Here is a 22442-nt window from a genome sequence, read left to right as displayed (position 1 = left end):
ATTGCTTGAGGCAGTTTGCATCTACATCACCGTCAAAAGCAGAGCTCCCGTCCTGCTTCTGCCCGACTCTAGCTCTGGGAAATAATCATTTCTTCCTCAGAAGTAAATAAAACGTCCTGCTTGGAGAGGATGGGAACGCATTAATTATTCATGTTTATTTTCATATTTACAGATGAAAGGCATGCTGACTTCAAAGAAGTAGAGTTGGGACTGGGAAAGAGAATTCATTCTCAGCATTAACTATCTGCTAGAGAACACTCATGCCTATTTTGGAAAAGTTTTTGATGGTTGAATATAAAGTTGGAGAATTTTAAAAAGAGATTTGACAGCCAATAAAGGGATCAGAGGAGAGTCTATTAGGACAGAAATGCCTGTGTTCCTAACCACTCACACTCATTTCTAGGCCGAGGCATTAGACAAAGGTGTCCTGTGCGCTATGAAACATGAGATGCCATGGTGAATGCTTTGGAACCTTGCCAGATAATTAATGGCTTAATTCTGCTTCAGCTCCTCTTTTCATAACACCAAGACCTGAAACTCCAATTAAGGAATTTCACTTCAAAACAAACAGCCTGTTGGATACTTGCTCTAGTTTAGAGGATAAAGCTTAAGGTAGGGGGCAAAAAAGAACCCACCAAACTGGGGCCACCTCTCTTGACAATTCTCCTCCCACATCCTAGGCAGGTGGGCCTGCTGGAGGCCAGGTTCCAACAACCAGGGCCGCTGTTACCTGGGTGTCTCCTGGCCTGCTGGTCTGAGCCGCCGTGGTGATATGGCGCCATGTCTTTCACGGGACCAGCACCCTAACTTGATGGAAGGGAGGCTCCTCCTGGGTAATTTTTAATGCAAGGACATTCCAGCGTCTCAGCAGCCTATGCTGGTGTGAGATAATATCTAGCTCAGTTTTTAAGTTTGCATATATGATTATCAAGAAAGAACACTGCATACGTTTAGCTGCTTTTTGGATGGTGGCAAAGGGCAGCTCTCTCTGCAGAGATGCCCATGCCTTCCCCCACCCTACCCCCTAAGCATCTCTCTCTCTGTAACTTCTTTCCTGAGCCCATTTCTTCTGTGGCTCACTTCTTCCTCTGTGACTTTCTAAATAAACTTTCTCTTATATAAATAAATAAACAAACAAACAAACAAATGGTGGCAGAAGAAGCCAATTAACTGAGTGGTCATTAATAGCTATGAGACTTCATTGACATTTTTTCAGTATCCATATAGAAAGTCAGCATATCTATATATATAAAAGTCTAAGCGACTATTCGACCAGTAGCTGTGGCACGCACTGACCACCAAGGGGCAGAAGTAAATAAAACATTCGTAGCAGAAGTCTGACCAGTAGGTTAGGTTGCTGCTGGGGTCTGGCCAATCAGCACTGGGCAAGACGGGCTGGACATGCCCTGGACAAATCCGTGCACTGGGCTGATTTTGGCCAAACCCTGCAGGCCAGGCTGAGGGATCCCACCGGTACACGATCAGGGCAGGGAGGGACCGCAGGAGGGCTCCAGGGCATGTCCGGCCAGGCTCGCCCAGTCCCAATCTAGGCCAATCGGGTCCAACCGGCCGGGGAGGGACCCCACTGGAGCATGAGTCCGTGCACCGGGCCTCTAGTTTCTTCATACTTGTCCTCTAAGTTGCTTTACTCTGTCACGACATTCTGGAATCCAGTGGGGGGGGGGGGGGCGGGAGAATGAAGGTTGGAGATGAGGAAAAACTGCACATACTAAGCCAGGACTTGGCTTGATGCTAGACAGGCCACTGATGGTTAATAGGGACAGGAGCAGGTAAATGGGAAATTGACATGGGTTCTTTTTTTTTTTTTTTTAACATATTTTTATTGATTTCAGAGAGGAAGGAAGAGGGAGATAGAAACATTGGTTGCCTCCTGCATGCACTCCAACCAGGGCCAGGATGGAGCCTGCAACCTACATAGATGCCCTTGGCCGGAATTGAACCTGGGGCCCTTCAGTCTGCAGGCTGATGCTCTATCCACTAAGCCAAACCGGGTAGGGCGGTATGTATTCTTTATAGCAGCGTGATCTCAAGTGTGGTCCTACAACTGACTCACCAGGAAAGCCTGTGAAAAATGCAGACTCCTGAGCCCCAGCCAGAACTGTCCCTTCCTGGGGGTGGGCTCACAGATCTGTGTTAGTGATGGATCAATCAGGTGATTCACGTGCACCCAAAATTCTGAGAACCTCAGCTCTAGAGAATGTTCCTTCTTGAGGTACGTGAATGAAGGTCCTTGGCTTCAAAGGCTTTGTCCAAAGCCAAATGTGACCCTGCCACTCCTTAGCAGAAAAAGAATTCTGCCTTTCTCTTGTCCCCCCTGGACCTAGGAGAGAGTCGTACACTAGCTCAGCACCACAGTGCGCTGCGAAGTCCCAGGCTTGTTCTTCATTCTTGCCGCCTACCAGGCAGACAGCTTCACCATCTCAACATTTTCACAAACAGCTATGCAATTACAGCGCTTGTCTCCCGAACTGACACAGAAGCGAAGCCTTGACATGAGCTGACTGTCTCTTTCATTCTTCGATGGTATTTTGAAGTTTTTCTTGTTTTTTAAATATTTTTATTGATTTCAGAGAGGAAGGGAAAGAGAGAGAGAAACATCAATGATGAGAGAGAATCATCGATCAGCTGCCTCTTGCACACTCTACACTGGGGACCGAGCCCGCAACCCGGGCATTTGCCCTGACCAGGAATCAAAATGTGACCTCCTGGTTCATAGGTCGACAATCACTGAGTCACTCCAGCTGGGCTTGAAGTTGTTCTTGACACCCTTACAAGAAAAGGTTCTGACGGAGAAACTAAGATGGCGGCATAGGTAAACACCGGGAAATTGCCGCCTCACACAACAATTGAAAATTACCGCAAAGGACAGAGCAAACATCATCCAGAACAACAGGAAGGCTGGCTGAGTGTAAATTCTACAACTAGAAGGAAAGAAAAGCACGCTGAGAGCCAGAGGAGCCGCAGAGGTGAAGTGCAGAGGTACAAGTGCAGAGGTACGGCCGGCTCGCGCCTGCGCATAAAGGGGGTGGCACCTGAGGACGCGGCTGTCTTTTTGAATCACAAGCTCCGGACTGCTCTGAACTCTGGTTCCGGGAAGTCTCTGGGGACCCAGGACTCATACGGGGAGAAGCTGGTCTGTCCGGCAGTGGGCGAACTTGAAGGCGGCTTTCCCTCAGAGGTGCTTGCAGCAATTAGCGGGTCACTGAGACCCGCGACTCCTGGCGGAGAATCAGCCATAGCCCCCTGATCCGCCCTTTGATTCCCTGAGACCCCGCCCCACCCAGGCTGCGGCAGAGGCTTTTGCATGTGAATGTACCTAACTGCAGCCGAACCAGGCAGACCTGGAACTTCCAAGAGAAGGCCCAAGGCCCCGCAGTGGCTTGCATTGCTTCACCGCTGAGCCTCTTTGTGGCTCCTGCTGTGTGGCCTCAGGCAGAGGCTGAATTAGCACCTCCTTAGATCCAGGAGCCACTGTACCCAGTGGTCAGAGGGGGACCATCCAGATTGCAACTCCTCACATCCATAAGGGACATACTCAGGGAGCAGACTCAGTGAGCACCAAAGCCCCACTGAAGCAAGTCTTGCCCCAGAAGGGTGTCTTCAGCACAGAAGTTCTCCCACTTTAGACACAGCTGATTCTCACAGCCAATTGGCCTGGAGGTCAATTCCTCCCAGTGATCCTACAACAACCAAGGCACCAAGAGTGCACCAAGAGTGTCCACCCCAGGTAACTGGGGAGGCTGAGCTACTGGGCCCTACAGGACACCTGGCGCGCAAGGCCACTCTATCAACACAGGGAAGCTGCCAAAATGCGGAGACAAAGAAACAGGCCACAAATGGCAGAAATGGAGGAAAGCAAACGATTGGATATAGAGTTCAAGGACACGTTTATAAGGTTTTTCAAGAATTTTATGGAAACCGCCGATAAATTTAATGAATCCCTCAATAAGTATAGTGAGACCATGGAGGACATGAAAAAGGACCAACTAGAAATTAAGCATACACTGACTGAAATAAAGAATAATTTACAGAGATCCAGCAGCAGACAAGAGGATCCCAAGAATCAAGTCAAAGATTTGAAATACAAAGAAACAAAAAATACCCAACCGAAAAAGAAAAAAGAAAAGAGATTCCAAAAATATGAAGATAGTGTAAGGAACCTCTGGGACAACTTCAAGCGTACCAACATCAGAATTATAGGGGTACCAGAAGGAGAGAGAGGGCAAGATATTGAAAACCTTTTTGAAGAAATAATGACAGAAAACTTCCCCTACCTGGTGAAAGAAATGGACTTACAAGTCCAGGAAGCGCAGAGAACCCCAAACAAAAGGAATCCAAAGAGGACCACACCAAGACACATCATAATTAAAATGCCAAGAGCAAAAGATAAAGAGAGAATCTTAAAAGCAGCAAGAGAAAGACAGTCAGTTGCCTACAAGGGAGTACCCATACGACTGTCAGCTGATTTCTCAACAGAAAACCATGCAGGCCAGAAGAGACTGGCAAGAAATATTCAAAGTGATGAATAGCAAGAACCTGCAACCAAGATTACTTTATCCTGCAAAGCTATCATTCAGAATAGAAGGTCAGATAAAGAGCTTCACGGATAAGAAAAAGCTAAAGGAGTTCATCACCACCAAACCAGCATTATATGAAATGCTGAAAGGTATTCTTTAAGAAGAGGAAGAAGAAAAAGGAACTCTTACCATTTGCCACAGCATGGATGGAACTGGAGAGCGGATAAATACCACAGGATCTCACTCATTTGTGGAATATAATGAACAACATAAACTGATGAACAAGGACTGATCCAGAGACGGAGAGGCATTGATTGGACTGTCGGGACTTGGAGGGAAGGTAGGGGAGGGTGGGGGTAAGGGGGAAAGATCAACCAAAGGACTTATATGCAAGCATATAGGCCTAATCAATGGACATGGACAACGGGGGGGGGGGGGTGAGGGCATGAGCGGGGGGGGGGAGGTGGGGGGGTAGAGGGTAACGTGGGGACAAGGACACATATGTAATATCTTAATCAATAAAAAATATATTAAAAAAAAAAAAAAAGAAAAGGTTCTGCGGAATTTCTGGTGGCTATTTTGCAGAGCATCACGAAACACCCACTGAGCTCCAGAGCACCTGGGCAGCCCCTGCTTGGTTGTAGTCAGCGAGAGAAGTAGCTTGTCTCTGCTGTGAGTTGGGCACTGTGTGGGCTCTTTTCCAAATGCTGCCTCGATTAATGAGGAAAGCGATGCAGTCTGTGTAATATCACGAATGGATGAAAGGCAGCCTTGAATTTTGTCTTCAGGTTCAGCGTTGACTCACCATGGTAGGAAAGTGAGCTCTCTGGGGCCTCTGTTTATCCTTCTGTAAAATGAGGTTGTTACCTGTTCTCATTGCCCAATCATGAGTTCAGTGTTGGGAATACTTTGAACTTCTCAGATGAAAGCTGATATAAAACTACAAAGTAAAGAGTTGGTGTAGAGGAGGATGCTAGAAGACTAAGAATGAGATGGCTATGTGAGAGCAAGATGTCAGGATGTTCTACTCTGCTCCCATGAGGGCTTTCTGGGCCTCCCTACGCCTTGCTGTGTGAGGGATGGTGTGACCGCACACTGTCATAGAAGGAGAGGCAGCCTAGAGCAGTGGGTTAAGAGCAAAGACTTTGGGTCCAACTTACTGAATCAGAATCTCAAGGTAGGGGATGGAGCAGCTGCAGCTTTAAGAAATCCCCAGGGTGATTCTGTTGCTCATCAAAGTTTGAAGAACAGCATGTCCTCACTAGACCGCTGATGGTCCCCAAAGAAGCTGTGTATTTCCACACCCTCTTACATGCTCAGCCTGTCCCCACCCCAAACCACCTTTTCCTCTCAGCCCTGCCCCCACGCATGCATCCCAAGCTTTTCTCTTGGCTTTGCTTACTACTAAAGGAACTCCAACTCTTCCTTCAAGGCCAGACCACATATCACCTTTGGCCCAAAACATCCCCTAACCTTTTCAGAGAAATTAATTATTCCTGGATACAAATGAAATCAAGGAGAATCAGAAAAGTAACCAGGATATTTTTAGGGGTGGGGGGGGCAGTCACAGAATATTTACACTTTTCTTCTGTTCTTCTTTAAACTGTGGAACAAATATGTGTGTGTATAATTTGAATATGTATATTAAAAGATCTGAAGAATACACATACCTGATACCAGGAAATTTTGCTTTTTATTTTACATACTTCTATAATTACCAGAGAGTAATTGTTCAAATAATTGCCAGGGGCCTGGCCGGTGTTGCTCAGTGGTTGAGCATCAACCCATGCACCAAAAGGTCGCTGGTTCAATTCCCAGTCAGGGCACATGCCTGGGTTGCAGGCTCGATCCTCAGTAGGGGGCATGCAGGAGGCAGCTGATCAGTGATTCTCTCTCATCATTGATGTTTCAATCTCTCCCTCTCCCTTCCTCTCTGAAATCAATAAAAATATATAAAAAAAATAATTACCAGGGAAGAATTGATTGATGTTGTAGCCCTTGTAGATGATGTTATCTTTGTAAATCTCTCTCCACGGTTTAGCTGTGGGCTCCTTGATGGTGGGGACCTTGTCCTGTTCATCTATCACCAGAGCCCAGCACCGCCCCTGACACCTGGTGGGTACACAGTGCATACTTACTGAATTTATGGGCTTTAAAACAGAGCCTGGGAGGCTTGGTGGGTCAGTTCTGGGGACAGTCTGCTGCTGAGGCACCGCCTTCCCAGCACTTGGCATGTCATCCTAGTTGAAGGACAAAGCGGAACAGAAGTGACAGTGGTGATTGAACCAATGCTGCCCACAGCTTTGATCACAAAATAAAGAGCTGAGGTGGTGTTAGTGAGGAGGGAACTTTTGGGGTAGCAACTGGGCACAAATGGCCTGTGGGTTGCTACTACTGTATTCGCTTTATTAAAAGTCACTGCAGCCCCATCAGGGTGCCTCGATTGATTGAAGTGTTATCCTGTACACCAAAAAGGTTGTGGGTTCAATTCCTAGTCTGTGGATTTGACCCCTGGTCAGGGTACATGAGGGAGGCAACTGATCAATGTTTCTCACATTGATGTTTCTCTCTCTCTCCCCCTCTCTCTCTCAAAAAAAAATTAATAAACATATCCTCAGGTGAGAATGTTTTAAAAAATCACTATATAGTTATGATTCCTGTCTGCCTGCTCCAAAGTAACACCTACTTTTTCTTACAAACTGAATAAAACTCCCCATTCACTTTGTAGAGGCCTGCACAAATAAAAAATGGGTTCATTTTCACACAATTTCCTTAGTATCTCCTTTCTATCTCTGTCCCTCTAGAATCAGCCGTGGGCAAACTACGGCAACCTAGTACATGCCCGGAATTGAACCCAGGACCCTTCAGTCCACAGGCCGACGCTCTATCTACTAAGCCAAAGCAGGTAGGGCAAAACACATTTTAAAGTGATATTTTAGAGGGAAAAATACACTCGTTTTCACAGAGTAATGTTCTCAGATGATTGATTGATTGATTGATTGATTTTAGAAAGTGAGAGAAACATCAATGTGCTGCTCCACTACTGGTTGATTCCTGCATGTGCCCTGACCAGGAATGGAACCCACAACCTTGGCATATCAGGAGAATGTTCCAATGACCTGACCCACCAGGCCAGGGCAGATAGTTTTAAAAACAGTGACTTATTCTAGGAGTTGGGGATGGATTATTTGAGGGCAGAGAAGACAGATCAGTCAACAAATAATTAAGCACCCACTTTGGGCCGTGCCTTGGAATTAAAAATACAAATATGAGACACTGCCCCAGCCCCTGAGCTCATGTTTTAATGTACTCTGCCGTGATCATTCAGGGCCTGTGGGTGTGACTCGCTGCCCAGTGAGGTGGTGTAGTTGAGGACCAGCTGGTGAGCACTCTGCCCTTTTTCAGTCTAATTCTAATGTTTGCTGGACTTTAGAATTAGGGCAGTTCTGGCTCTTTATCCTACTACTATAGGCCCAGTGTGGTCCTGACCACTGGTTGGGTCTGAAAGATCATGTCTGTCAGGAAAGCCAGAACTACCAGTATAATGGGAGTCTTCAGAACTGTGCTTTCCTAAGAGGGGGGGTGGGGGGGCTCCCACAAGACAGAGACTTACTGAGAACATTAACTTAAAGGAATGCTTCCAGGATCCCCCAGGATTTGGCTGGAGCCCTAATCTTTGTGGGCGGGAGCTGTCCAACATTTCAGCATACTTTTGCATCTGCCCACTTTGAAAGAAATGTAATGATGGTCTGGCTGTTTTATTGTGTGCCCAGTTCTAAGGAAATTGACAGAGTTCAGAATCTAGCCTCTCATGTCTTTAGATTTGATATTTTTTAAAAAATATATTTTATTGATTTTTTACAGAGAGGAAGGGAGAGGGATATAGAGCTAGAAACATCGATGAGAGAGAAGCATCGATCAGCTGCCTTCCGCACACCCCCTACCGGGGATGTGCCTGCAACCAAGGTACATGCCCTTGACCGGACTCGAACCTGGGACCTTCAGTCCGCAGGCCGATGCTCTATCCACTGAGCCAAACCAGTCAGGGCTAGATTTGATATTTTAATGATCAGCTCTCCTTAAGGTCACTGAGCCCTGAGAAAACCGACTTACATTTATTTGCTCAGGCACATTTGTACCAAAAAGTCAATTTAATAGAGCAAGGGATATACCTCTTCCCTATTTTGTGGTGTCTTGAAAATCAGAAAAGTAATCAGAGCTTGCTTTGCGAGCACAAAATCAGAGCAAATAGAGTTAAGAAATGATATGTCATCCACACCGTGGTCAAGCTTGATTAATTCTTCCCTCCACTAGAAGAGACACTGTCCTAGTGACCAGAATACCAATGTCTACTAAACAGAGCACCACTCCTTTGGACAATGTTAAAATTGCACTAGCATAGTTTTACTCCCCGGCCATCCTTTTTTCTATATTCAATAGTAACCACTTCCCCTGTTTATAATTACAACCAGGTGCTACGTCATGACATGTTACCATTTTTCCATGTGTGTAGCTTATTTTGCGTTGAAAATGGTGCTGCCTTGTGACATCCAGGAAGATATACTGGTCTTACTGTGTCTCCAAGTCACACTATCACACATAAATACTGATTTGCAGGGACCAGCATACAATTTCTATAAGGCCAGATAGCAGATGTTTTGTTTTGCAAGCCATACAGTCTCAGTCAAAACTAAGTCTGCTGTTGTAAATATGAAAGTAGCCATAGATAGACAATAGGTAAATGAGTGAGCATGTCTGTGTACCAATAAAACTTTATTTTTAAAAAGGCTCTGGCTCATAATTGCTGACCTCTGCTTAATTAGTCATAATCAGAGCAGGGGCTCTTATTCTTTCCTAATTTTGCTTAGTCCTCTTTTATCATAAATAGTCCCTTTTGTTCTAAAGTACCTCTCAACTTTGTTCATAGTGAAGGCTCCCTGAATTCACCACTATAATTCTAAGGTCTCCTTGGTGAAATCATGCCAGGACTTTCAAAATAAGGATAGACAATTGAGCTACATGCTCACCAGGAAGATGAATTCACAAATCTGGGTTAGCGTAAATGAATGTAGGAAGCAAGAACCTGGCCTGCAGGGGCACAGACAGGGTTAGACTGAGACAAACCCAGAATTCTGGGAACAGCCCGTCCAAAGAGTTGCTTGTGCACCTGTGTCTTCTCGGTCCCCAGCCCCCGCCCAATGCCTGGACCTTCCAGCTACCAAACCCCTACCAGATTTGTGGTTCCAAGGAACAGGAAAATATGGAGAGATCTCTCCCAGAGCCAGACTCTCATGGACAAAGCAAGAACTGAGGAAAGTTCTCGTTGGGTTTTTTGTAGTCGCCAGAAACTGGAAGCCACCCAGTTGTCCTTCAGTGAGTGAATGGATAAACTGGTACATTCATACTTGTACTATTGTTTGGAATATGACTCAGCAATAAAAAGAACTAATCCATGCAACAACTTGGATAGAACTCAAAGGTGTTATGCTGAGAGAGAAAAAGAAGCCACTCTCAAAAAGTTACTGTAAAAGGGGGTGGGAGCGGCCTGGGAGAGGTCAATGGGGGGGAAAGGAGACATATGTAATACTTTCAACAACAAAGAATTTAAATTTTAATTAAATACATAAAGTTACTGTATGGTTCCCTTTATATAGTATTCTTAAAAGTACATAATTATAATGATGGAGAACTGATCTGTAGTTACCATGGGTTAGAGTGGGAGAAGGAGCACGGCTATACAGGGCTAGTGCCAGGGCGTTTCTTGGAAGTTACAGCAGTTCCGTGTCCTAGTAGGGCGGTGATTACATGAATCTATATACGATAAAATGTCATAGACTGTGCCCCCAAAAAAGTGCATTTAAAAGCTGATGAATTCCAAGTCAGGTCTGAAGCTTTAGTTAATAACGTGCCAATGTCAGCTCCCTGGTCTTAACAGTTGTTATGTAAGATGTCACCGGGGAAGCTGGAGGGAGATACGTGGGAATTCTTTGTCCTATTTTGCAATTGTGAGTCTAAAATTATTTCAAAATAGTTTACAAAAATATGGAGGGGCACTGCAAGCAGCACTTAGGACTCTCTTCAGTTTTTACTAGAAAAGATAAAGCCTCAAGAATTATAAATTCTATGCAGTTTCTAAGCACTATAATTTCATTTGCTGTAATTTGGATTTGGAAATTATGCTGTTATTTTAAATACAGAATTTTAAAACATATTTTTGGCCCTAGCTGGTTTGGCTCAGTGGATAGAACAGCGGCCTGTGGACTGAAGGGTCCCTGGTTTGATTTCAGTCAAGGGCACATGCCCGATCCCCAGTAGGAGGTGTGCAGGAGGACAGCCAATCAGTGATTCTCTTTCATCGTTGATTTTTTTTTTTTCTCTCTCCCTCTCCTTTCTCCTCTGAAATCAATAAAAATATATTTTTTAAATTTTTTGTATTATTACAGCTATGTTGTATACATGAAAAAAAATTCCTTGGTGAGTTTCCCTCAGGATGAAATAGCTCCTGAACTCCTTACAGAGCTCCTGGCATGTGGCTTCCATATATATATATATATAATTTATTTCATTGATTTCAGAAAGGAAGGGAGAGAGAAAGAGAGAGAAAAACATCAATGATGAAAGAGAATCACTGATCAGCTGCCTCCTGCACATTCCCCACTGGGGATCAAGCCTGAAACCCGGGCATGTGTCCCAACCAGGAATCGAACCGTGACCTCCTGGTTCATAGGTCGATGCTCAACCACTGAGCCACCCCAGCTGGGCTCCGTCTACCTTTTTAACTGCATCTCCTTTTGTCCCCAATATTCATTCTGGGGTGAACTATTTGTAGTTCTCTTCCTCCTCCAAGTCCATTCCTCTTTCCTCTTGAATCTTAATTTGCTTGATAAGCTTCTCCTTCAAGACCAAACTCAAACTACAAAGCCTTCCCTGACCCAGGAAGCCGCATGCCATTCCTGCATCTGGGGGTTGTAGTGTAACGTGTCGCGCTTTAGTTATTTTCTTCACTTGTCTAGTTCCAGCCCTAGTCGGTGAATTCCTCAAGGGCCCAGACTGGGTCTCATTCCATCTTACAGGCCGCATGCCTGGCTCAGTGCCTGGAACACACACTCCCAAACATGAGTGAGCGTGTGTTAAAGTCTCTTAAATTCTTTAGTAATAATTTTTTCTATTCTACCCTATCTTAATAGAATAAAGTTTTTCAAAAGAAAAATTTCAAAGATCTAAAGAGATTCTGCTTAACCACAGAATAGTAAATGAATATTTAAAACATTCAGTCTAGTTAAGGCATTATAGTTAAATGTTTTCCCATTCTTTCTTTTTCTTCATTACACAGTGTTGTAGGAAGATTTAGAAAGACCGTGAGGTTTACTCATGAGCCTGCTTGGACAGAGGAGATCTAGAACTTAGGGATAGGATCTGGATTCTAAAGAGGAGGCCTGGGGTGTCAAGAGAAAGAACACAAGCCTATGTTAAATCTGTGTATCACTTCAAAGTTTTCTAAAAGACGTAAGGTGTTCTCCACTGTGCAGGCAGTCACTCTCCAAACCACCTGCCGTGCCGCAGGAGACACTCCTGACTTCCCTCCTCAGCGCCCTCATGACCTGGACTCCATAACTCTCTGCAGGCCTAGCTTCTGTCCTCAGCCTCCAGCAAGTGACTCAGTGTCTCTTCATTTGTTCTTGCACAATCTAATGACCATTTCTCCATCTCAGGTCTGGTAACTTCATTAAACAGAGTAGGTAACCTCCTCCTTAAGACTGGTCCCTCCCTGGGCTCCTGAGACACCACTGCCTCTCCACCTCCTCTCCTGATCGCATCCCCTGACATTCCTCTAAGATTGAATCATTGGTTTCATGCTCATTTTTAAAAATAAAAGTGATAATAAACATGTTTCCCATGTCCCAGATTTCCTACTTTCTCTTCACGGCTTCCTGACATTCTGTAATCTCTAAAGGCCCAATTTAGGAGCCACTTCCCCAGGAGCCATCTCACTACTGAGCCCCCCTCATCCTTTTATATTCTCCTGGAGCACTGAGAAGCCATATGTACTTTCACCAGTTAGTACCTCATATATTCTGGCCTGTGGGGTCTCTTGTTTTATGAATTACTCTTCTTTCTTCAACCAAACAAAGGCTCTTTAAGGACAAGACCCATGCCTTAAAATGGTCCCGTGTCCTCGTGGTGCCTCATGGCGTGGTTAGCACATTGTGTTCTGGCCAGTAAGCACTTGCTGATGGCGATGAAAGGAATGGTGCAATTGGGAGAGAGAAATATAAAGAAAACCTTTGAAATGTCCTTTCCCGCCCTGGCCAGTTTGGCTCAGTGGATAGAACGTCGGCCTGCGGACTCAAGGGTCCTAGGTTCGATTCCGGTCGAGGGAATGTATCTTGGGGAGTGTGCAGGAGGCGGCTGATCGATGTTTCTCTCTCATCGATGTTTCTAACTCTCTATCCCTCTCCCTTCCTCTCTGTAAAAAATCAATAGAATAAAAAAAATTAAAAAAGGAAATGTCCTTTCCCTTCTCGTAATGCTCAAGGGCCTAAATCAGATATGCACTGGAGCTGTGCAAAATCGAATCGTTCTTCCTAGCACAGTGTGATGGTCTGGAAAGAGCATAGGGCTTGGGTTCAGAGGTCTGGGTTCATGCTCTGGCCTGCCAGTGGTTGATCTTGAGCTTGAGCAAGTCTCTTAATTCCAGCCTTTACTTCCTCATATTCGAAACTGAGATAACCATCTAAGGCTTTCTGGAGACAAATGCTATAATCCACAGAGTAGCATTGGCGGTGGGGATTTCAGGCACCATGTGGACCAGGAGAGAAGCTGTTTGAAGTTAGGCAAGCCTTCTGGGACCCCTCCCATGCACGCCCCCACTGCGGGGCCCACTGTCTCCTGCAGGGCCGGCAGGGAGGGTAGAGTTCTGGGGTGTTCAGAAGGACATGCATTCTGTGTGAGAGAGGACAGAGAATCTAACACCGAACATGGTCACGTTTGTTCTGGACATCATCAGAATAGACTTGCTGGTGGAAAGGTTAAGGGATTGTATGAGCCGTCTGTCAAAAAGGCAAGGAAATAAAGTGAGGATTCTGAGAGGGATTGGCTGTGAGTGGGAGGAGCTATGAGAGCAGAGAAGGGCTGAGCCTGGGTCAAGGAAAAGTAGGCTGAGCAGCGATGAATCCAGGTGCTCCAGAGGAGGGCGAGCATAGCGCTGTGCGTGGTGACAGCTGTGAGCCGGACAGCCTGAGGAGCGTCATTCTAAAGGAAAATAGAGTGGCCTGTGCCTCAGAGGAGCAAGCGTGCTTTGGAAGCACGAAGCGTCCTGAAGGAAACAGCAGGCTCGTTAGGGCTATAGAAACGAATGTTCCCTCAGCATGGCACAGCCTTGTTCCCTCTCTCCTCAGGCTAGCCATAGATGGGCCAGCAACCACCCCCCAGAGCAGGCGCGGGAGAGGGGCTCCCCCACCCTGTGGGGGTGCACAGAGCTGGGCTGAGAGGCAGTCCTGACCCGGGAGTCCTCCCAGCAGGTTAACAAGTTCTGTTCTCAGAACCGTCCTAACGCCCTGCTCTGAGGAGCCTGGCAGCACCTTGTAGTTCCTCTCTTACTTTGCCTCAGAGGAAGAGCTGTTTTCAGTCTCTTGCGAGCGTCTGGATGTGCGGCCAGAGAGTGCAGCTAGCGTTCCACTCTCCTCCCTTCTCCTCAGGGCAACAAACAAGAAATGAGGCCACACAGCCATCCTTTCTGCGCCTCCCTGTCACCTGAAACCCCACACTGTGCTTTAACCTCTCCCATCCATTCATTCAATCAACAAATATTTACTGAGCAGCTATTATGTACAGGGCCTTGAGCCAGTGCTAGTTAAAGAAATGGGCTGCATAACTGGTCTGTCTTTGCGGCCACACCCAAAAGCCAAGCCTGTCCTACTCTCCCTGCTCAGGACCCCAGCAGAGGTCTGTGGGGAGTGTGTTCAGGGCGCAGAAAAGAATGTGAGTCAGATACGCTAGTCATTCTCTGCCTGCTGTACAGGTTGCTCAGTCCCCAAAGTCAGGGTGGTGTTGAACCCCTGGTTCCCATAGACAGGGTCCCTCACTAACCTCCCAACATCCCCGTGCTCAGTAGTTGTCATCGCTCTGATTCTCAGACCTGAAAACTGGGCTTGGAGATATCAAACCACTTACTCAAGGTCTCTCAGGCCGAGAGCAGCAGAGCCTGCAGCCAGCCAAGCCACCTCTTCTGCCAGGACACCTCGCTTCACCCAGGCACGGCTTCCAGGAGGCTGCTGCTGGTCGCCTTGGGTCGATGGACGCAGATGTTTGAGGAACTGGAAGATCTCCAGTGGAGAACCTTTAGGAAGAATGGCTTACCGGTCTCTCTGCTCACCTAGATGAACCTACTGAAATGGGTTAATGGTAGCGAGTGGTGAGTTCTGTTTACTCCCCTCCTGGGTTTCCGCTAACGCTTTGAGATGGAGACAGAGCAGTCTGGCCAGAACTCCCCAAAGGTCTCCTTCCCTGGACAGCAGCTACAAGGGGTCTGGCAGCAGCATCCAAACCAACTTGGAGGAAGCCTCGTTAGGAGTTCAGATCATCGTTCAGCAGGTCACGTCCGGGACTCCAGCGGCTGGGGCCTCAGTGGGATTCAGGGTCTTAAGGAAGAGCTACATGACCTAAAAGTGTTCTGAGAACAGAACCCTAGAGAAGCTCCAGTCCTCATCTGAACCTTCACCGTCCAGCTCCCAGTCCTGATCGGCTGTGTGGGCACATACTGGTTCCCTGGCAGCCCGGACTACTCCACCTGCCCCATCTCTACCTTTGACTAATTCTGCTCTGAGAGGCCGAGCCTCCCTATGAGTCAGGTCTTTGCTCAGCCATGAGAAGAAGGTGATTGGCTGGGTCTGCCAGGGCTTTGTGACCCGCTAGCCAGGCTCCCCCTGTCCCTCAGCACCCTTCATCCCTGCCTGCACATATTGCCTCCATGTAACCCCAGAATAACCTTGATGTCTGATCCCAGGGGGCAAGGGAGAGCAATATCGCAGATTTTCCAAACAGGTGACTTCAACTCCCCTGGGCCTGGACGGAAGGGGTAGCCCAGTGACAATGGGCATAGCCCCATGTCAGGAGCAGGAAACGTTTGGCAGGCTCCGCAGAGTTCTCTCTCTCCTGATCCCACAGCATCTGTTCCAGTTTTCCTGGCCGGTAGGATGGCATCTACAAAGCAGAATCTAAGAAAAATCTAGAGTTGGGGAGGTATTGTGGTCACAGGCCAACCTTCAGGAAGCCAGGCCTCTTTCCAGGCCGAAGGGGCAGAGAAAAGCACAGTGTGTAGTCCCCCCTGGACTGGCACCTTGGACACCCGAAGCTGATGTGCATTGGGCACCTGCTTCTCAAACAAGTGCCTTGATTTCTCGCTGCCTGCCCAGTAACGCTGATAACACTCGCCTGGTGCTTACTGGGTGCCAGGCTCTGCTCAGCACTTTGTATACATGGCTCAGTTAATCTTCATATCAGCTCTAGGAGGTGGGAACTGTTACTGTTCCCATTTTATAGATGAGGAAACTGAGGCCCAGTGTCAAACAGCTAGGATTGGGTAGAGCCAGGATTGAAACTCAAGTGGTCTGACTGGAGACCCAGTATTCTTTAAGCAGCATCCTCCAGAGCAGGGGTGGGCAAACTTTTTGACTCGCGGGCCACAATGGGTTCTTAAACTGGACCGGAGGGCCGGAACAAAAGCATGGATGGAGTGTTTGTGTGAACTAATATAAATTCAAAGTAAACATCATTACATTAAAGGGTACGGTCTTTTTTTTTTTTTAGTTTTATTCATTTCAAACGGGCCGGATCCGGCCCGCGGGCCGTAGTTTGCCCACGGCTGCTCTAGAGCCTGCTGGCAGCACACCCAGCACCCACTTCAGGAGGGAAAGACCTGGTTTGTCTTTCATTGTCATTCTGGGCAGAGGGTAGAGGCCTGGGAACGTCAGAGGGGTCCTCTAGGGACCAGAGAATTAAAGAAGACTGTGGGGCCCTGAATTATCTTCAGGATATATTTGTAGAAGACAGATTTCCACTGAAGACTGAAAAACAAAAAGCCAAAATTAGATTTGGTCTGGTGACAAGGTTCTTAAATATTACATGTGAAATTTCAGAATTATGCAGACTTGGTTATGCTTTAGGAATATAAAGACCTAGATCTATGTGCAGTCCTAAGTGTCTGGGAAGGAACTGGATGATCTCTCAGAACTCTTCCGGCTGTGGGATGAGATTTGGTCAAGATGACCATTTGCAAGGCCTCAGGCAGAATGACCGTCCGCTCCACCCCTCCTGATGAGAGCTAACACAGCCTTTCTGTCAGTCAATGCATCGTGACCCTAGCTTAGGAAATGATTTAGCAGAATCACCAGATTAAACCTCCTCAACCTTTCTGTCCCATGACTGCACCCCTGGGAGCAGGAGTCCAGACCCTGCAGAGCAGGCTTTCCCCAAGGTCACGTCCTCTGTCTAATCCTGAATGGTATTTCAAGGGCCCTAGAGGATGACATGTCAACCAAATTGGGGTTGTTTCTTGTGGCAGTCACCATGTCCCAAAGAATATGGTAGAAACATGGGGACTGGGTTGGAAGACCCCACTATTTAGCCCTCGAACAGAGCCTCCCCTCTCTGGGCAGCCCTTGCCAAGGAGTATGTTAACTTTAGAGTTTTCTCAGACTATGTCTCTACTCTAATGGGAGGCGACTGGTCTTCTTAGGGCCAAATGCTTGAGCAAATGCTTTATATACCTCTGCCCCCAGAAGCTGGTCTGGTTTGAGTCTAGGCCTGAGTCAGCCCCGAATAAAAAAAGTTGGACCTGTGGATGAGTTTAACATGTGACTTGGGGGAATAGGGAAGTTGGGTTAGTTTAGTCCCGAATCTTAGAGCAGACCCAATCCTAAGCCATTCCAGTTGGTCCAGCCCTTCTTAGAGCTTCCCAGGAAGAAGCACTCCATCATCCCCCCTGCCCTGGCACTACCAACTTTTGACCCAGACAGGCTCCTCTGTGGGGAACCAGATCAAATTTAGGGGCCCTCCTTTTCTAAATGAAGCTAGGGAGAGGGGGGTTGGAGGATGAGGAAACATTAGAGTCTTTGCTCAGGACCTGGGTGCCACCTGCTGGCCATAATTTAGTTGTACTGTATTTACAGGGCCAAATCTGTAAGATTTGGAGAGGAAAATTAAGAGGGCATCCGGCCATCCCTGTCATATGAGGGGTAAGGGAACTGCTTTCTTGGTGACCTTTGAACAAGTGTGACAGAGAATCCTTGCTGAGACCCCGGGTGCCTCGAGGAATTCTTCTGAGCCACAATGGACCCAGTCAGGGCAGGGGTGGCATCACTTGAAGACCCTGAAGCCGTCCTGAGTGGAGGCAAGGGCACCGATCCTAGTATCAGATGAGGACTGTGGTTCTAATCCCTGGTCTGCTTGGGCACCAGTATCACCTGCAGTGTTTTTTAAAATTACATATATGTAATATATGTATATGTATACATATGTATAAATATATATGATATACTATATATTCTACATGGTGTATTGTATTATACTAGAGGCCCAGTGCATGAATTTGTACACCAGTGGGGTCCCTCGTCCTGGCCTGCGGACCGGGCCGAAACTGGCTCTCCGACATTCCCCGAGGGGTCATGGATTGTGAAAGGGCACAGGCCAGGCCGAGGGACCCCACCAGTGCACAATCAGGGCCAGGGAGGGACACAGGAGGTTGGCCAGCCGGGGAGAGACCATGGGAGGGCTCCAGGGTGTGTCCGGCTTATCTCCCTCAGTCCTGATCTGCTGGACCCCAGCAGCAAGCTAACCTACTGGTTAGAGCGTCTGCCCCCTGGTGGTCAGTGCACGTCATAGGGAGTGGTTGAGTGGCCTTAGCATATCATTAGCATATTACGTTTTGATTGGTTGAACAGCTGACCGGTCGACCGAACACTTAACATATTAGGCTTTTATTATATAGGATAGTGTATTATATAGTTATATACATAACATAGGGTCTATTATGTATGATACTATATAATAGACAATAAATAGAATAGTTACATATAATATGTATAGTTATTCACATATGCATGCACACGCATGACTTGGGCTTCACTCCAGCCTATTGGAAAGTCTGCAGGAGAAGCCCAGGTCCTCTCCCAGTGCAAAGCCTCGGGAGTGCATGGCTATGTGTCATTCCCTTTTGGTTCCAGACCAGACCTGATAAAGCAGCAGAATAGGTCTGGACAGGGAAGAGGGCTGGGTGCATTCTTCCTTCAGGGACACTTTGCATATTAAGCCTAGAGGAATATTCTTCACTCCAGAACTACGCACCGTCACAATCCTGAGTACATAGTCCTTCAGTCTATCTTCTCTTTCTCCATTTCTGATAAAGTCTAGTTACAAGAAACATCTCCCTCCTCCCTTCACAGTGCATGTCAGCGATAACAGCTGGCACTTGGCCTTTGCTGGGGAGATTTGGGGAGGGGCTTCCACCTGCTCTGCTCAGCTCCAACGTAGGTTCTGTGCAGGGAGCATGGGCCCAGGATCGCTAGAAGAGGCCAGAAGTCCCAAATTGTTTGCGTGACGCGTCCCAACTTTAAAATAATGGGCACTGATTCAAAAATGTTTCCAGCACCGTGAGTTCTAGAGTTCAAGTCTGCAAGGCAAATTTTGCCAATGGGTGTCTCCTCTGTGGCTGCTGATTGCCAGGGCTTTAAGCCAAGAGTGATGTGGCCAGGGCTGCGTTTAGGTAGGTTCTGACTGCAGTCGTGTCAGGGGGGCCTGGGGGAGACCGGAGGCTGCAAGGCCTTCCAGGAGGCTTCTGCTGGCCTTGGCCAGAGAATGTCCACATAACCCCCAAGGTGGCAGGAGAGATGGAGAAGAGCAGGGCCATTGGCAGAGTTGCAGGACTTGATTCGATATGAGGATGAGGGGGAGTGGGCTATCTAGCCTGGTGACTGGGGGACTGGTGGTGACATGGGGATAATGAATACAGGAGCAGAAGCATGTCTTTTTTAAAAATATATATTTTTTTATTGATTTCAGAAAGGAAGGGAGAGGGAGAGAGAGAGAGAAACGTCAGTGATGAGAGAGAATCATTGATCAGCTGCCTCCTGCAGGCCCCCACCTGGGATCAAGCCCGCAACCGGAGCATATGCCCTTGACTGGAATTGAACCCAGGACTCTTCAGTCCACAGGCTGATGCTCTATCCACTGAGCAAAACCAGCCAGGGCCAGCAGCATGTCTTAAGGTTCTGGACAAGCAGAATGTAGGTGCCCCTGGGTCAGCCAGCAGGCCACACACCACAGGCCCCACAGGAATATGGGATCTGGTCAGGCAAAGGTTAGCTGGCTTTCTAAAACACAATCTGGCCAGGACAGTGTCTGCTTAAACACCTTCCCATTGTCTAAACAGAAGGTCAGACTCCTCCTCCCATAAACAAAGTCTTTCGTGATCCCTGCCAATCACGCTGTGCCATGCTCAACACGAGCCTGCTCCCCAGCTCCGCCGAGCCACTGGGAGCCCTGGAATAAGCCATGCCCTTGTTCCTGCAGTGCCTTCTACATCCCTTTGTATGTTTGGAAAATTCCTACTCCTTCCACTCCACGTCTCCGCTTGGAAGCCTTTGCTGGCCTGCCAAGCAGAAGCGGTCCCTCCCTCTTTGTGCCGTCCCTGAACTTTGCATGTGCCCTGATGTGTGGGGATTTGCCTGTCTGTAAACTCCTTGAAGGAGTGACCACATCTTAACTTTGTTGCACCCGTTCTCAACACGCCTCTAGCATATAGGAGATGCTCATTAGATGTTTAAAGAATGAAGAGGTCCCCTCTCCAGGAGGGAAAATGCAAGGCTGTCTGGAGGAAGACAGCTCTCATTCCCCAGGGATCATCCCACGCCTGCTCTCCTAACAGCTAAAGAGCAGCACGGGTCCCTGGTGCTGACCTTGCTTCTCTTCGTTCTTTGCAGCTGGGGTATGGCCGTCAATGTGTACTCCACATCCGTGACCAGTGAGAATCTGAGTCGCCATGATATGCTTGCGTGGGTCAATGACTCCCTGCACCTCAACTATACCAAGATAGAACAGCTCTGTTCAGGTAGGAGGCTGGGAGGGGGAAGTGGGCCCTGCTGGAGGGGAGGCAGGAGGCAAGACAGACACAGCAGAGATTGTAACTTGTAATTAGGGTTTAGGAGGAGAGCTGCAGAGCCCCGAACTAGTCGGTGTTTGGAGCTGAAGGGCCTCCACGGATAGGGAAGAGCAGGAGGGGCACAGGCAAGGGCTGCAGGAGGGGCAGGGCAATGGCACAGGCAGTGAAGCCAGGGGCTGACAGACAGCAGAAGGGCCAGCCCAGCCACTTGGGTCCAAACCTCAGCTCTTTTTATAGTGCAACCCTGGGCAATCACTACACCTCTCTAGGCCTCAGTTTTCCCATCGGTAAAATGGAGATTATATCACCTATCTCACTAGGATTACTGTTAGATTAGATTACATAATGTAGTGTTTGCTATGGTGCTGGCACATAATTGCATCAATAAGTAGTAATTGCTCTTATTCTTGGAACGCTGGGGGATTCTGGTGGCGTCTATCCTGCGAGTAGGACTGGCCACACCCCAGAACAAGGAGAGAAATGAGGAGCTGGGTGGTTTGGGGGAGTAGGCTGGCAGAGGGGCTGGCTGAAAGGGAAGCAAGCAGCCTCGGCAGGGGAGCGGCCTGGACCCTCGGTCAGCCCTGCTTCTCCTCAGGGGCAGCCTACTGCCAGTTCATGGACATGCTCTTCCCTGGCTGCGTGCACCTGAGGAAGGTGAAGTTCCAGGCCAAGCTAGAGCACGAGTACATCCAGAACTTCAAGGTGCTGCAAGCCGCTTTTAAGAAGATGGGTGTTGACAAAGTAGGTGCCTGTGCTCCCAGGGCCCTGAGGAGCTGTGTGACCTTGGGAAGAAGGCGGCCCACCAACAGGGCAAAGGGCCCTTCCATCTGCGCCTCTCTCCACCCCCTGCTCTCCGAGGAAATGTTCCCCAGCTCAAGGCACAGTGGGAACCCCACATTCTTCCCATCCCATCCCAATGACATGCCTGCCCCTTCCTCCTCTCTGGACCATATCCACCCATTGAGGCTTGGTACTCCCATTCCTTCCTTCCCTAGGGCCCAAGAAAAGGCTTTTGCTCACCTCCTGCCTCGATGGCCCCAGGCCCTTGGCTCCAGCAGCCCCCACCCCCCATGGAGGCAGCAGCACCACAGCACTCCCCCCACCCAGTTTCTCCTGTGTCCTGGAGCCATGGGAGGGGCAGCCACTGCAGCCAGGGGCTGGCTCTCCTGAGAGCGGGCCCTCACAGAGGAAGGCAGCCCTCCATGCAGGTGGCTAAAGTTCTCTGCTTATGTGGTCTGTTTCAGATAATTCCTGTAGAGAAATTAGTGAAAGGAAAATTCCAAGATAATTTTGAGTTTATTCAGTGGTTTAAGAAATTCTTTGACGCAAACTATGATGGAAAGGAATACAACCCTCTGCTGGCGCGGCAGGGCCAGGACGTAGCGCCACCTCCTAACCCAGGTGATCAGATCTTCAACAAATCCAAGAAACTCATTGGCACAGCAGGTAACATGCTGGGGGAGGGAGTGTGTGGGGCCGGGCCAGCCAGGAGTGCCTCCTGGGCCACTGCCCGCCCGGCCCTGCCCGCCTAGAGGAGACTGTTATCACGGAGTTCAGATGACGCCGCCTGCTGCCCCCTTAGACCAGGGGGAGTCACGGCAGGGAGGAGAGGGCTCCAAAGATGGCCACAAAAGGAGAGCCACTGGCACCAGCCAAGGTGGCAGCCGGCGGTAGGAGGCCCAGGCCCTTCCCTCTGCAGCAGGAGCTGACAGGTTTGCCTCGAGATGACGGGGCAGCACGTGGCATGG

General features: G+C 48.2%; 1 protein-coding gene across 4 annotated transcripts in view; it reads left to right on the top strand.

Moving 5' to 3' along the window:
• The window catches only part of MAPRE3 (microtubule associated protein RP/EB family member 3), a 42923-nt gene that overhangs the window by 17961 nt on the left and 2520 nt on the right, over positions 1-22442 (top strand). Inside the window, exons 1-4 of one of the 4 annotated variants that reach the window (XM_036335115.1) lie at positions 7380-7443; positions 20516-20643; positions 21290-21435; positions 21939-22140. In XM_036335115.1, coding sequence (XP_036191008.1) covers positions 20523-20643; positions 21290-21435; positions 21939-22140 — 469 coding nt within the window. In that variant the 5' untranslated portion in view covers positions 7380-7443; positions 20516-20522. Of the gene's footprint in view, positions 1-7379; positions 7444-14770; positions 14953-20515; positions 20644-21289; positions 21436-21938; positions 22141-22442 lie in introns of those variants that run through there. The other 3 variants (XM_036335114.1, XM_036335116.1, XM_036335117.1) reach the window with 3 other exon arrangements.

This window comes from Myotis myotis, unplaced genomic scaffold, assembly GCF_014108235.1.
Source record: "Myotis myotis isolate mMyoMyo1 unplaced genomic scaffold, mMyoMyo1.p scaffold_m19_p_14, whole genome shotgun sequence".
Taxonomy (NCBI): Eukaryota; Metazoa; Chordata; class Mammalia; order Chiroptera; family Vespertilionidae; genus Myotis; species Myotis myotis.
Note: the sequence above shows the minus strand (reverse complement) of the source record. Positions and strands in the feature narration are given on the sequence as shown.